Below are 16,485 nucleotides of genomic sequence, written 5' to 3'. Positions count from 1 at the left end.
AATAAGATATTTTTTGAACTAAGTTGGGAAAGAAATCTACTACTAATAAGGTGCGACTCCTAGAGCCAGTACAGTCTTGCGGAAAATCGTCAAAATATAGATCATGGATAAGAGCACAAAACACCAAACGAGGACATCAGTACTACGTCAAAAAAATCAAACAACTTGCGTTCACCAGGATTTGAACCGGGATCCTCCCGTTGGCATACGGGAGTTCTACCACTTCGCCCTACCACCAGGGACACTTAAGGAAGTATGGGGTGATTATTACATTTTGTATAGTCGGTTCTCTCAAGTTAGTTCAATCAAGTCGTTTTTGAACAGAATCTATCCAATCTTGAACTGAAAAAAATCGGAGATTGAAAAGAACTGTCAGGGAAATCACTCATGCCTCTTCAAGTTATGAAAGTATGGATGTTTACGAAGCTAGTTAAAAGTGAATTGGGTATGAAAAAGCTACTATGATATAGACTGACTTTATTTTTTTTTGTTTATTTTGTAAAGCTTGCATCTGGTAACGCCAGGTAGCTTAGTTTACTATCGTCAAAATTTCTGCAGGCTGAAATTCTTTAGCCAGGATTTAAAAGTGCATTGCGATTGTAAACTCGTATACATCTCACTGCTCTCTAAACTAGGGCGAGCTTTTTGCAAAAGTCGTATGATTTTATCAGGGCATGCATATGGAATAGATTACTCAAGCAACAGCTCATGTGTAACGACAGTGTTCATATTGTAGGAACATGTTGTTAACCGATTAACCATTACGGGCTGCTTGTTTTATAGAAGACGCTTTTGTTTTTGGAGAACTGGCACTTTATCCATTTTGATGCTGCAATGCGCACGATGAAATAAATTTTCCATCGGGAATCACGTTGCTATTTTTATAATCACAACAGCAAATCAAGATTTCCCAACATCTACGGATTCCTCATAAACGGAACAAGCTCCATCAACTACAAATGCACTAATCCAATCTTCGATTTATGGCGGTATCAGTAGATCAAAATGAAAAAAGATCGATCGAATATCATATTGTTGATTGTCATTTAAAAACAAGCATTTCAATTGTTTTGGGGCATATGATTGTTTGTGGGTGTTTCTTCTGTTAGCCTATAAATATTGCATACATGTGCCACCCACCTCAAATAGCAAGGATTCGTCTGAACATCAAGGGGCCGCTTGAAGAACAAGACTTTTATAAAATAAGAATACAAATCGTCTAAATCTTCGCTGAAATATTGCTTGTCGTAGATGTACCTTGTTTCAAGCTAAGCTTGGAAAGGTTTTATTACACGTCTCATAAAGACCACTGGATACATACCCCTTTCGATTGCCCCCCTCGTTTGTCTAGTCAACAATAGCAACAAGTTATTTGTTTGCATGCAAATAGCAATTGGAAAAGCATTCCAACGGATTGAATTTAGTGACGCACAGGACAAACAAACACTGTTGCACACCAAGCGATTGGTATAGACCCTCAGCCAGCTCTGTGCAACGTGCAAATGTCACATTTAAGGTTTGATCGAGTTATCGCTACTGAACATCAAATTCAGGGCAAACGTAAACAAATATGTAGAACATGTATGATTAGTTCATTCAATCTCTCACTAACTCTTTGACTCAGGAGCACTTTACTGTTGAAGTAGATCTCTTTTATTAGAGAATGCGTTTTATTTTATCATACATTGTTACATATAAAATACATGAGGGGATATAATGCGTGTCTGCGTGTGTGATTATAGTATAAAGGACCAGAAATTTCAGAAAAAGACTTCATAGGTGAAGAAATAAATTAAACATGGAGATGCTCAAGGAGTGTATAAATCTTGGGAACGGGCAGTCTTGGTAGAGAGGGAGACGACAAGATAGGACAAAGGGGGGGCATATAGTATAGATGGTTATGATTGTTATTACTGCTGCTGCTGCTGCTGCAATCTGTCAAACCACTGGTAAATGACCATGATTCTTTCTCGTAATGTGGATAAGCTTAGCAAATGGATCTTTTCTTCTTGGCTAAAAGGCAGTACATTTGCGGTCCACCAGATGATGGATTCTCGATCTGCTTGCTGTAGACACCAATCATACTGCATGATCCAAACATGGTTTGATGTAGCGGACAGATACTGAACGAGTCTTGGATGTATTTCTTGGTTGAATAGAACGTTGATATTAGGAATAATGGTGGTGATAGGCGGGGGTGCTTTCTTGATTGATTTAAAATAGAATTGAGACGTATTGATAGTAGCTGGCAATAGTGGCGGTGGAGAAGGTGGTCTAGAGCCACCAAAGTTCATGGTGGATGCCCATGTTCGTCTGTTCACCAAGCCAGGTATGTTATTGAAGGCGGGGACGTTGTTGGGTGCAGAGCTCGATAACCGCATCGAACATGGTCTTGGTCTAGTTGCTTGCTTGTTATTGTTTGTTGTAACAGTGCTACTACTACTCATTGTAATGGGTCGTGACACTGTGACAATGGATGTCGTGGCATGATTCATAGCGGGCATAGTCCATCGTTTACTTTGAACATCGAAATCAAGATCGAAATAGTCATCGCCGCTGCAACCATTATCATGAGCAGCATCACTATCAACGTCATTGGTGTTGCAATCATCGAAGCGAGTTACATCACCAATGTAACGCCCCTCCTCATCAATAGAAAGGTTGTTGATTTTGAGTCGAAAGAGGCCGATTGCTTCTACCACGGAATGTCGAATATCAGGTGAATGTTCAACATGGTTTACTTGTAACATGATGCCATAATCGTAGAGATTGTCTGAGTTGCTATCTTTGGTGAATACACATATAGCGTAATGCTTTTGATGCGGCCTCGTAGTCATTTCTTGTAGCAGCGAATTTCTGTCTTCTGTAACATGAATGAGGCAATGTTGACTTGGAAATGCAACAGCTGAAGACACTTGGATAATAGGAGTGTGCTGTTGAGAATCTAATGAAGACAGTGTGTAGTTGTTGTCGCTGGCATCGTGATAGATGTGATCGACCCAGCCGCATACAATCTGATTGACTTTTCCAATGCGAGATAGCTCGTGTCTACAGAATGGACATGATCTTGTCTTCAGGTCAGTCATGGTGCGAATTAGGCATTCTCTACAGAAAGTGTGCCCGCATTGTGTTGTGATTGGGTCTGATAGAGGCGATAAACAAATAGAACAATCCAGCAACTGTTTGATGGCATCCGTGTCGTGCAGGTTGTTTAGTATATTTTCCAATAGAATGTTGGGTCGATAATCATTGTCATGCTTTCGTAGACAACTAAATGATATACATTGATATGGTTCTGTAGAAGGCAAACAGTCGTAGCATGATGTAAATCCACATGAGAGTGTTGTTGGATGTTTGAATGGCTGTCGGCACTTCTGACAATGTGTTAATGCATTTAGTTGATGCGATGGTTCTTTGGATGAGAATGGAGCGGGTACATGAGACGACTTGTATTCTTTAATGACAGCTCTACCGATATTCATGTGGTTGCCATGGTGATGGTTGTTGTTGTCAACTAGAGCATCTATTGTTAATTGATAATTTAAATCGAACGACAATGGTCCCTACCAGTAAAACCACTATGAACGGGATTATCCCAGGACAGTTTCTCGACTTGCATAAATAATATACAGAAATCAAGCAATAACAGAAGAAGAAAAAAAAAAAAAAAAAAAAAAAAAGAGAAGGTGTTTGTGTGGTCAACAGGGAAAAAAGTAATCTTTATATAATATAATTTAGTCGAATCACACACATCCTCCTACCAAGACGATCCTCGATCGATTTGTGGATATTCGTTTTTAATAGAAAAAAAAAAAAAAAAGTTTTTTCTGATCAAATCAAATTGGAAAAAGGTCAATGCATTGACACCATGATTTTATTTATTTATTTATTTATTTACAATTTATTCATTTGCCCATTGACTCCAAGTAATCCAAAAGGCCCATCACCTGCACTTCTTTGCCTGTATACACTGGGTGCAATTGTCGCTCAATATAGCTGGTGAACGTGCTGTGCGGAGTACCCAAAAAGGTATGTCCATGCGCGGAGATCATGGCATCCACCATAGGAATCAAATAGGATTCCAGTTTGACCCTTTCCTCCACCACCTGCAACTTCTTGATGTCTTCTAGTTCATTGACAAAGTCCGATAGTATAAAGGTACAAGGGAAAACTCGAAATAGTTTGCTTAACAAAGGGTGATTCCGTGGGTCCGGCGCATCAGTGGCAAGGTAAACTACAGTGTTTCGGAATCTATGCGTGGTGTGGTCTCCAGGTTGACACTTGAGGCGAGAAGCAATGCTGGGATTCACATCAAATACACTGTCAGTGGTATGATGCACCTCAATAGGCTTCGTGTAGTTCGTTTCATCGACCGGATGGAAGCTTCGAAGTTTGATTTCGTATTCTGTCGATTCAGTGCGATCCAAGTCATGCTGCTCAACACCACCTTCGTATTCTGCCACTTGATCCACAGTCAAATCCGTAAACTTGTCCACCAATTCATGATAAATGTCGTCTACGAGAATGGATGCTCTCAATTTGAAGATGCCATCACCAACACGGACATGCAATCCCACAAAGTTGTTGGCTCCACCCAGTTGTTGCACAATTCTCTCTGCTGCACCAGATAAAACAGGATTACGAAATATCATGCTGGAACGGATGTTGCGCAAGAGTTCTGCATGTTGCTCAGTCTCTGCCAGGATGCGGTAAGAACCAAACATGGATCCAAAATGCAACACGCGATGGTCAATGTTTTCAAGTGTCACCAAATCAATACGGTAATTGAATCGATCTAGGGGTAAATCAGTTGATCTGTCATCGTGGATCTGATACTCGTAGGGCGACATGTCCTTGAAAAAGTAGACATCATCTTCTGTCAGCTTGAATGTCTTGTACAGCCACTGGTAATCCAATCCAGGTCGGAACACCACAGGCACCTGGTTTTCAATAGACTCCATGTCGTAAAAGAAAGACCATGGTATATTCGTCCAGCGAAAGTTGTTGAGACATTCACTTGGTAAGGGCAATCCAGCTGCGTCCAATTCCACGCAGTGATCAAGGCCGTTTTTAGTCTGGAACAAGAGCCTTTCATGTAGCTTTTCGTATCGCAGCCACGGCATTGCTGGGCTTGCTAAATACACTGGTGGCACCAATAATGTTCTATTTAAATAGGATGCTAATAATAACGCATTTTCGAGCTCGATTCTCTGGTTATGGAATCCAGAATGAGGCAAATAGGATAAAAACTTTTCGTTTTTGGTAGGTTTATGTAACGAAAAAGGCTCTGGAAACTCGACTGGGATAGATTCTTTCTGTCTTGTTGGCGGTTTCTTGGCGAGGTATTTGGTGTTGTATTGAAAATAGACGACGCAGGTGATGAAGAAGAGCAAAACTAGACTTATCACGGTAGTGTCTTTTCTTTTCATACTTTTTTTTTTTTTTTTTTAGCAAGGAAAGGAGGAGAGAGAGAAAAGAGAAAACAACAAACGGAAAAGGATCATCCAAACTAAAATATTAGATGATGTGGTACAAATGAAAGCGATCGTCTTTTATTAACTCATTAACGAATGTAGATTGGAATATACTATCCAAATAAAGACAAAACTTGTTTCTTTATAGATCCTGATATCAATCAAATTTGATGTAGCCCCCAGAGAAACACAGAGGTTTCTCTCTGATTTCGAGACAACGGTTTGAAGATCATCTTTCCATCTGGAGGGGCAGGTTTGGTGGCCGTAATAAACCTATATTTAGCTTCATTACTGGGCATGATATGCACTAGAAAATTCTCTCTCCTTTTCAATATTCTTTTTGTCACGAATGAGCTTTGGAAGGGATGGATGCCAACGAACCTACATACACATCTTGACATGGTAGGCTATAGAACATGCGAGCGCACACACACACACACACCTGAAATTAAAAAGGATCCAAAGGAATATTGTCAACGTGTTGGTTTACTGTTTTTATTCATAGAAAGCCCTGTTAAATTGTGTACGAAGCAGGGAAAAAGAAGTGTAAATGTTGAACAACAAAGCAAGCCAAGAAATCTTTTACTAAGCAGTCATTTTTATACCACACTGCTACTTGCTCATTGCACACACACACACACACACACACACACGCACACAACCCAAACAAAGAGGTTCCTTTTTGTACATGTAGCTTTCACACACTTTTTTTTATCATTTTCCTTTTTTTTTTTTCTCTCTATTTTTCATTTCTTCTTACCATGACCAACCCATTTGAACAGCATGCAATGGCATCCCACAACAGCAAATATCCAGGCACAGTTGTTAGGAAACCGCCTGTCACATCAACTTCCAGCAGCAATGATTTATCCATAGAGGATACATGCAAACAGTTGAAGCGAAAGATTAAAGAAATCACAGAGGTAACAGCAGGCAATCTATCATAAGAGGCTTGATTTACCAACGGTAAAAAAAAAAAAAAAAAAAAAAAAAACTAGCTAAATGTTGCAATGAGCAGAGATTACTTTCATGCAAAAAGAAAGATCCGTACATTAACATTTGAGCGAAAGTAAATTTCTCAACTATGCATAATTTCTATGAATGCTACTGACACTGATACTCATCTAGTCTGTTGCTCGATAATATTGGCCGTTTACAATCTTTATCCAACTTAACAGACGATAGTGATAGTGATAACTACAGTGATTTATTAGACTCTGATGAAGAGCATGAGATGGCTGGTAATGATGAAATCAAATCAGGTAACTTCATATAATAACATTCCGCAGTAGCAACACCATCCCCTAGGTCCAATGCAATGACAACAAAACCACCGTCTTTGTCGAGAGCAACAAAGAAATTCACAAACAAACCTACATTATCGACACCTCACCGTCAAACAATCAATAATGCAGCCACAACTGATCCAAATACTAATATGCCTACCATCAGCATGTCTCCTCATCCTCACCCTCCTCCTCACAAAAGATCCAAGCTCACTCCTCAGTCTGTGAAAACGCGTAGGGTGCAACCCATTGAAAGAGACGCTCAAGGTCAACCTAAATTACCACAGCAAATTGGCGTCTTGACAGTGCATCATTTAGGCACCATTGTTACCAATAGGCCCAACTATCACAACGAGAGATACATCTTTCCAGTGGGGTATTCCGTAAGCAGGTTTGTATCATGACAGTGGAGATCATATGAAAAGGAGAGAGTGTACTCAAACGCAATCGCAGAACGTATCCTAGTATGGTGGATCCCAATAGCAACACAGTGATTACATCGTCCATCATTGACGGAGGAGATTACCCTCGATTTCAAGTGGTAGCTGCTGACATGCCACATGAACCTATTGTGGCCAATTCAGCAACAGGGGCATGGACTGTGGTTGTTCGTCGCTCTAACGAGATTCGTCGTCGAGAACATTCTAATTCTGCATCAGGACCCGATTATTATGGCTTTAAGCATCCCACAATAGCAAAATTAATTCAAGATTTGCCTGGTGCAAAAGATCTGAGGCAGTATGTTTGGCAAACGTTTGAGGAAATGGAACCAAGAGCTGCAAAAGGCGTAATGGCAGCCGCAGAGAAAAAGAGAGGCAATTTGGAGCAGATGGGAAGTGCTAATAGAAAGGTGCCATCAGCATCTTCTTTATCGGCTTCGTCGTCATCGGCTACACATTCACTGCATCACTGCAATCATCAACAACGGAATCCTAGTGCTACCTTCATTCATCATCATGAAGAAGAAGGTCAGGATCAAGATGGCGACATGGAAGAAGAAGAAGAGGAAGTGGATGAGTTGGCTGCCAGTGATAAAGAGGAGGAAGATGTCTAATGATATACATATCCATCATCAAAGAAACTTTCTGTACATACTATATATATTTCAAAGAATATGGATAACGCCTCATCTCCCGCTCCACACAATCGCTACTATATAACATACTATTTATATATCTACTATGCATTACCTATCGTATATTCTCATTAAATATACATCTATTTCTTTACCTCATGTCTGGAAGTTAGAATCCTGACCATTTACTCTCGCATGTTTCTGTAAATTGATCCAGAATATCGTAACTGAGTAAACAGATGCTGCGAATGATCGAAAGTCTTGTAATATAGCAGTCGATCAGCTTATGAACTGTAATAGTATAAATTGATAATTGATAAGAATCAATCTAAAGAGTTCGCTAAACAATTATTACCGTCAAAGCTGATAGTAAGAAAAGGTGTCAAAGCGTTCCTGAGCGTTGATTCAAATTTCTACTTCTTCATAGCTATTTCGCATGAATGCATCGATTCATATCACTAGATAACCACCTACATCAATATCAAGTTTGATATTTTATTTGAAAATAACCGAGAAATATATAGCCTGCCTATTACTGCGGAAAGAAGAGTGTATCTGTGATGGTTTTTACGTTATTTTCTCATTTCTGCACTTTTGTGAAACAAATGTTGAGAAACGCTGCTCTCATCTGTGTGTACAAAACACATCTGTTGGATGTTCATGAGCTGTGAGAGCACGGAATTGCAAGCAGATTGGCTCTCTACCATGAAAATGGACAAATCTTGAAATTGTAACAACAATCATCTCTCCATCAAAGCTTCAGGATACTTTAAGCCATTCTTATATTAAACTACGGATTGAGCGAGTGCAGGTCATGGTATAACTGCATGTGTGTATAGTCTCTCACAATACTAGTGCTTTTGCAACGACTAAATAGTTTGCTCAAGGGGCTTCTTGAAGATTGAAATAACTTGTGTTCAAAGCAATTCAACAATTGTATACTATTACATAAACTCTTAATCCCTTTATCGAATAAATGTGTGTATGTCTAATAGCATGTGCTGTGAAGTTTGTGCAAGACAGTGTATGTACAATGACTAAATGGCTATCTCTTCCGAGAATAGAGTTTTATATTGCCTGTGATGACAGCAGCGCTCTGGCTAGCATTAACGCAATCGATGCTTTGCTTTGCTTCGCTTCGGTGAGAACCAAACTGCGCAGCGGCAGCTCGCGCTACTGATTGCCCTTGCGTACCCTATCGAAATACTGCTACTTTCATGTTGACACTCTACTTACACATGACAACCCTTCATATTATCTGTAAATCTAATTCTTATATGATTTTCCACTTCTATATACACATAACTACTTTATATACGGGCAAACAGAATACTTAATGTCACTGATACAGCAAAATCTGAGTATCTTTGAGCCGCGTTTTCTCGCGTTCCAGGCCGTTTTAGATTGTCAAAATAGCACCAAACAATTGCTCTCATCTGGCAGTTACTTTTTGACACCTTTGCTCAACTTTTTAGGGACAAAAAAAACATGGACAGAAATCGACCAAAAAGTATGAGGTACCCCTCATGGTTTTTATCGAAAATCAAACGATCGCATTTTTTATCTTGAAAATAAAGAATTTTACTATGGTATACGAGCCTTTCAGCACTTCGGGTGGTTTCCTGACCTACGCTTCGCTTCGGTGGAAACCAACCTACGTTCAAACGGCTCGCGCTGCCGCGGGCCTTTGGCTAATATCCCAAAATTAATATAGCTAAAATGTTAGAAGAGGAACCCTGATTGTTGATTGATATATAATCACTAATCATATGAGTGTTTATGCTTCGGATGGTTCTCACCGAAGCGTAGCGAAGGTAGAGAACCAACCTGCGCAGCGGCAGCTCGTGCTACTGATTGCTCTTGCGTATTTTATCAAAATACTGCTACTTTCATTTTGACCCTCCACTTACACATAGTAACCCTTCATATTATCTGTGGATCTGATTCTTATGTGATGTTCTACATCCATATACACGTAGCTACTTCATATACGGGCAAGCAGCATACTGGTATTCCCACTTTTTAGTCCTTAGTGTCCCTAATACAGCAAAGTATGAGTGCATTTGAGCTGAATTTTCTTGCGTTCAAGGCCGTTTTAGATCGTCAGAATAGCCCCAAATGGTTGCTTTCATCTGGCAGTTCCTTTCTGACACTTTTGCTCGACTTTTTGGGGACCAAAAAAACATGGTCAAAAATCGACCAAAAAGCATGAGGTATCCCTCATGGTTTTCATCGAAAATCAAACGATCGCATTTTTCATCTTGAAAATGAAGACTTTTACTATAGTATATCTTGAATCAAAATGTTTCTATCAATCCAAAGCAACCTCTGAAATTATCTTTGTGGGACTTTGATATGTAAAATTTCGACATTTTGGCCATAAATCTCTTTTCATATTTTTACAAATCATTCAATAAGTGATTTCAAAACATCTATTTTACTTAGTACCATTGGAAGCGCCTTGAAAAGTACTCCAGGAAAGCTTAAGGAAGCATGGGGTGATTATCATACTTCACTTAGTCGAATCTGCAAAAATAGCTCGATCGAGTCCAGGATCATCAAAATTTGTCCAATCTGGAACAGACTATGATTCTGGGTTTGAATTAATTTTGGCTGGTAGGGCCAGCTGGAAAACTCATGCCCTTTTCATAAGGCAATACAGTAGTAAATGCCCTCGAAGCGTATAGAAAGTAGGTGGAAGGTCATAGCACTATCGTTTATAATGATATTTTATTGCCTTCTATATCGTTCATAATGATATTTTATTGCATTCTATATTTAATAACGTTAGTCTGGACATTGACAATGCATGGGTTGCATAAAATGTCTGCAGTAAGTAATGAAATCTCTGAGGCTCTGAGACGTCGCTCAAATAAAACATTGACAGCATTGAGCAGAGGAAAGAGGGTAGAAATAACAGTGGTTTTTGTTGATTGATTGTAAAATCATTATTCTCATATGAGCCAGGACAGATAGATGCCTTGAAACTCAGGTTCCATATTAGGATTGTAAAGTGCAAAAGTACTGAACATTTATTATGTTATGATATGAGCCAGGACAGATAGATGCCTTGAAACTCAGGTTCCATATTAGGATTGTAAAGTGCAAAAGTACTGAACATTTATTATGTTATGATATGAGCCAGGACAGATAGATGCCTTGAAACTCAGGTTCCATATTAGGATTGTAAAGTGCAAAAGTACTGAACATTTATTATGTTATGATATGAGCCAGGTCTGATAGATGCCTTGAAACTCAGGTTCCATATTAGGATTGTAAAGTGCAAAAGGACTGAACATTTATTATGTTATGATGATATGAGCCAGGTCTAATAGATGCCTTGAAACTCAGGTTCCATATTAGGATTGTAAAGTGCAAAAGGACTGAACATTTATTATGTTATGATATGAGCCAGGACAGATAGATGCCTTGAAACTCAGGTTCCATATTAGGATTGTAAAGTGCAAAAGTACTGAACATTTATTATGTTATGATATGAGCCAGGTCTGATAGATGCCTTGAAACTCAGGTTCCATATTAGGATTGTAAAGTGCAAAAGGACTGAACATTTATTATGTTATGATGATATGAGCCAGGTCTAATAGATGCCTTGAAACTCAGGTTCCATATTAGGATTGTAAAGTGCAAAAGGACTGAACATTTATTATGTTATGATATGAGCCAGGTCTGATAGATGCCTTGAAACTCAGGTTCCATATTAGGATTGTAAAGTGCAAAAGTACTGAACATTTATTATGTTATGATATGAGCCAGGACAGATAGATGCCTTGAAACTCAGGTTCCATATTAGGATTGTAAAGTGCAAAAGTACTGAACATTTATTATGTTATGATATGAGCCAGGACAGATAGATGCCTTGAAACTCAGGTTCCATATTAGGATTGTAAAGTGCAAAAGTACTGAACATTTATTATGTTATGATATGAGCCAGGACAGATAGATGCCTTGAAACTCAGGTTCCATATTAGGATTGTAAAGTGCAAAAGTACTGAACATTTATTATGTTATGATATTGAATCAAAATGTTTCTATCGATCCAAAGCAACCTCTGAAACCACTTTTATCAGGTCTTCATATGCAGAATTTCGACATTTTGGCTAAAAACCTTATTTCATATTTTGTCAAGTTGCTCAATAAGTTCATTCAAAACATCTATATTACTTGGTACCATTGGATGCGCCTTGAAAAGCACTCTAAGAAAGCTTAAAGAAGCCTTTTTTTTTTTTTTTTTTTGTAGGGGAGACGAGCTCCAGTTTTTATTTAAAGTCCTTTAAATGTCGTGCTGAGGGATAGAAAAGACTGGATATAGAGACAAAGGATCGGATGGAAAATGGATTGGAAAAAAAAAGGTGACAGAAGAATGAACGAAAAGGTAAAACTGAATACTTACGAATCAAGATTTAACTCGGCATCCAAACGAGCAAGAGAGCGAGCAAGGCGAAGTTGAACGGTGTCAGCGATGAACGGGGTTCGGTCGAAGATCCAGCGCCAATGCGCTTGCCAAATTGTCAAAAGAGTAGTTGCGAATAGTTGAGGAATAGAGAGTTCATTGAACGAGAGAGAGGGATCACGATCAAGAAGAGGGGAAGAACAGAGTAAAGTTTGTTGTAAGAAATGAATCAGATCAACATCAGAGATTGATGGAGAAGCAGAAAGATAGGTGTGATACATGTATCGCCAGACCAGCAACTTGGGAGGACAGGAGAACAGAGCATGTGTGATATCCTCCGTGGGAGAGGCAGGGCAGATTGTACAGAGGTGAGAAGGGTGATTGTCAGGAACGCGTAGATGTAGGAGGGCTCTGGTGGGGATTTTTTCATATATAGCCCGATACCAGACCGTGCGAGCAGCAAGGGGAATTGCGAGTGTCCAGAATGAGCGCCATTGAGGAGGTTGGAGAGGAGAAAGAGAGGAGGAGGAAGAGGGTAGGTTTTTGCGTAGTTTTTTAAAAAAGCGGATGCTGTTGAGTGGCAACCGACTACGCGAAGGCGAGGAAGAAGGAGGGACGAAAATGCTACGGCAAAACGCCCGCAGAGAGGGAGGTTGATGAGGGTCTAGGGCTGGACGGGGAGCAATGAAGCATTGCTGTGCAAAGAAAGGTTGGAATATCAGTTGACGAGAATTGATGAAATCAGCAACACGTTGGGAGACAATAGGATGGCTAGCAAATTGGAAGGAAGAACGAACACGAAGCACCTGATGATCAGCATCTAACCGGAAAATGTCGCTTACAAGAAGCTTCTTTGCAACGTTGGAGCCGTCTAAGAGAAGATTCGGTGGTATAAAGCTAGATGAATAAAGAGTATTAGTAGTAGGTAGTGAATGTAAAAGAATATCATAGAGAGGAAGTGAGTAGCAAGTAACAGCATCAACGTATAAGTTATGACGCTCTGTTATCTGGAAAAGTGACAAACAGGACTGAAGATTAGTAATTGGATTGAGATAGCTGTGTCGACGGGATGGGCTTTGAGGAAACCACGACCGATGGCGAGCATAAGGCAACAAGAGATAGTAGAAGAAATGAGGGAAGACGGTGGAGGAGTAGCACCAAGAAAGAGTATAAGTTAAGACAGGAAGCGAAGGAGTGTTGTACTTGGAGAAGGCCGGAGAGTCAAGATATTGAAGCAATAGAGGGCACACCCAGTACCATTGCAGAGCTTGTTGTTGAGAGAGAGGATCTAGGAGCCCCAAACCACCGGCAGAGCGAGGTAAAGAGAGAGTAGCAAAAGAGAGTCTAGGGAATATACGAAAATTAATGAAGGCGGTACCCAGGCTTCGTAAAGAGAGCAACTGGGCCTTGGTAAATGTTGTGAGTCGTAAAACATGCCATAATTTGGAATAAATGAGTGAATTGAGAATGGTAGCACGGCCACGGATGGAGATGTTGCGTTGTGAGTGAAGAGCAATGGCATTTCGGATGGAATCATATAGTTTTTGAAAGGCAACATTGCGTTGAGTAATGCTGGAACAGATGGGATAACCGAGATAAATGAGGGGAGTGGCGGATGTTCGATCATGCCAGGCGTTTATGCCATAGGTTGCGAGTAAGGCTTGCCAAGTTGCTGAAGGATTGCCTGAGAGAGATGTAGCTACTGTCTTGTGATAGTTCAATAATGCGTTAGAAGCTTTCATATACATGGTGATGGCGGTCTGCAAGCGATGAAAGTCCTGCGTATCATGGAGATATACCAATGTATCATCCGCATATGCCAGGATTTTTACCGCCAGAGGTGTAGAGGCGGGAGAATCTGGAGGAGCAGGAGTATTATCAGGACTGACAGCAAGGCCGTCATTGTCCGGAAACAACTGTTGCATAGGAACTGAAATATCGTCAGATGTAGTTTGATTAGTAGGAGGTGGAGCTTCAGTATGCAGGTTGAAACCAGTAAACTGAGGATCTTGTTGAATGGAACGAAGGAAAGGATCAAAAGCAATGTTGAAAAGGAGGGGTGAGATGGGATCCCCTTGGCGGATACCACGTTGTTGGGTGATGGACGAGGTGGATATGTGGCCGTTAATGTTGATGTGAATTTGCGTAGAGAAGAGAAGGGTTATTAATGAATGGATAATGTTAGTAGGAAGGTTAAATCGTTGCATCACCGCCCGAAGGTAGTCAGGGTGGATGCGATCATACGCTTTCTCTTGATCCAAGAGCAGCGCAATACTGTCCGATGAAGTTTCAGCAGCAATGAGACGAGTGTTGTTGAGAATCATACCATTATCACCGATAAAACGACCAGGCATGAATCCAGACTGTTGGGGGCATATGATCTTGTTCATGAAGGGCATAAGGCGTTGATTAAGCAATCGTGTGAAGATCTTGGCATCACAGCAAATCAAAGAAAGAGGACGCCAATTCTTGAGATTGGAGAGGTCGCCAGACTTGGGTAGTAAACAAATGCAAGTTTGCAACCAGCTGGAAGGGAAGATACCCAGGTTGAGGGCATCATTAAACACCTTAACAGCAAGTTGGGCGGCCTTCTGGTGGTTGAGGATAATGTTGAGAATGGGGTAAGGTAAACCGTCGATACCAGGACTGGATTGGAACTTGGTACGATGAGTACCAGTCAATAAGTCGGCAATGGTGAAAGGTTGCTGAAGGGTATCATGATCGGCATCCGCGATGGTGTCAGAATCCGGAATAGTGGCACACAGAGAGTCGATACTTGCTGAATCCACGGCATCACAGGAGTATAATGTTGCATAGAAACTAGAGGCTGCTGTCTGCATTGAAGAGGGGTCAGTGCATAATGAGTTAGTAACTGGATTGATGAGGCTAGTAATCGCCTTTTTGACCGCACGAGTGGCAATGGTACGTTTGAGGTATCCGGCAGAGGTTTCTCCCTGCTCGCGCCAATGTTTACCAGCACGTAATCGTAAGTTGGAAGCTATCTCCCGTTGAAGAATACCTATCTGCTTTTCAATAGTCGAGAGTAGAGGAGCGCGGATCCGAGGATCTGTATATTGTCGACAGATGCGATTGCGTTTACGTTGGAGTCGTTTGGATTGACGTTCCAAGGCACTACTTCTATCACGACTGACTCGACGAACAATTTCTTGCACCAAGGTTTTGAGAGCATCCCAATTGTCCTGTGGGGAAGCAGGAGGAATAGAGGCGGCGATATCGATAGAGGCAGAGATCTCCAAGGTATTGAAAAAGTCATCAAGAGCTGTAAACAGTTGGTCAATGAAATATGGGTTAGTCGAAAGATTTGGGTTAGCACGCCAAAGGCCTGATCCCTGACGATCCGAAGAAAAGACAAATCGAGCCCGTAGTAGAGCATGATCCGTCCAGGAGGAGTCAAGGAACATAATTTCAGACGAATGTAGATGTTGAAATAGGAAATTAGAAGCATAAAGGTAATCGATAGTAGATTGACCAGTTCGTCTACGATAGGTTGGTAATAGAGGACCCTCTTCCCTGGAATGAGTGCATTCAAAGAGGTGGGTATTGATGAGTCGGTGGAAGTGTCTGTGAATAGCAGCTCCTGAAGTAATATTGTCAGTATCAAGTTCCGGATCATCACTATCGTCGGTCAGATAGGAGGTAGCATGGTAGTTGAAATCGCCCATCAGAAGCATGGGAGAAAGATTGGAAGGATCAGAATCGAGCAAGGTAGATAAAGAGGATAGGGATTCCCGAGAGGTTGAAGAAGGAATGTCGAAAAGGGGCAACGTTAGTAGGTCTCTGAAGAACCGAACTCGGGGTGAGTACTGGGCTGGGGCATAAACATTAAGGAGCGTAAAGGGTGGAAACAACGCATTGGCATGGACAACCTTACAGGCAATGATGCGTTGATCTAGATCTAAGTCTAACGAATGTAATTGAATTAAAGGATTGAATGAAATAATACCACAATGTTGGGTCCATAAGGTGTCATGAGCTTGAAATTGTAAATTGAGTTGATCTTGAACTGCCTCGACTGCATGTGATTCTTGAACACAGAGGATGTCCAAATGTAAGGAACGGAGGTATCGGATGAAGTCAGAGCTAATCTCGGGCGTAGATGCTTTGACGAGATTGCGGCAGTTCAAGGAAGCTATATTTAGATTGTGATTGTGCATAAAAGAATTAGTATTCGTGTCATAATGGGGCATATTATTCGCATAGTTGGGTGATTCAAAGGTA

General features: G+C 40.6%; 4 protein-coding genes across 4 annotated transcripts; 1 reads left to right on the top strand and 3 right to left on the bottom strand.

Moving 5' to 3' along the window:
* Positions 1 to 1,910: 1,910 nt before the first annotated feature.
* On the bottom strand, positions 1,911 to 3,619 carry MRPL27 (60S ribosomal protein L27, mitochondrial; the record flags this gene model as incomplete). Its single annotated transcript, XM_064826810.1, has 2 exons — positions 1,911 to 3,514; positions 3,568 to 3,619. 2 exons carry the CDS (start codon positions 3,617 to 3,619, stop codon positions 1,911 to 1,913), a joined length of 1,656 nt encoding a protein of 551 aa, XP_064675867.1.
* A 286-nt stretch (positions 3,620 to 3,905) lies between these two features.
* Positions 3,906 to 5,429, bottom strand: ATC70_007550 (uncharacterized protein; the record flags this gene model as incomplete). The annotated part of the gene is made up of 1 exon (XM_064826809.1): positions 3,906 to 5,429. One exon carries the CDS (start codon positions 5,427 to 5,429, stop codon positions 3,906 to 3,908), a length of 1,524 nt encoding a protein of 507 aa, XP_064675866.1.
* An 806-nt stretch (positions 5,430 to 6,235) lies between these two features.
* ATC70_007549 (uncharacterized protein) lies at positions 6,236 to 7,814 on the top strand (the record flags this gene model as incomplete). The annotated part of the gene is made up of 5 exons (XM_064826808.1): positions 6,236 to 6,397; positions 6,473 to 6,543; positions 6,603 to 6,715; positions 6,764 to 7,151; positions 7,214 to 7,814. 5 exons carry the CDS (start codon positions 6,236 to 6,238, stop codon positions 7,812 to 7,814), a joined length of 1,335 nt encoding a protein of 444 aa, XP_064675865.1.
* A 4,428-nt stretch (positions 7,815 to 12,242) lies between these two features.
* DCN1 (Scaffold-type E3 ligase) lies at positions 12,243 to 16,454 on the bottom strand (the record flags this gene model as incomplete). The annotated part of the gene is made up of 1 exon (XM_064826807.1): positions 12,243 to 16,454. The coding sequence occupies one exon, from the start codon at positions 16,452 to 16,454 to the stop codon at positions 12,243 to 12,245; it is 4,212 nt and encodes a 1,403-aa protein (XP_064675864.1).
* Between the last annotated feature and the right edge of the window lie 31 nt (positions 16,455 to 16,485).

The sequence above is a fragment of the Mucor velutinosus genome (genome assembly GCF_035048745.1).
Source record: "Mucor velutinosus strain NIH1002 chromosome Unknown tig00001553, whole genome shotgun sequence".
Classification (NCBI taxonomy): Eukaryota; Fungi; Mucoromycota; class Mucoromycetes; order Mucorales; family Mucoraceae; genus Mucor; species Mucor velutinosus.
The sequence above is the reverse complement of the archived record's forward strand: the minus strand, read 5'-3'. Positions and strand labels throughout refer to the sequence as shown.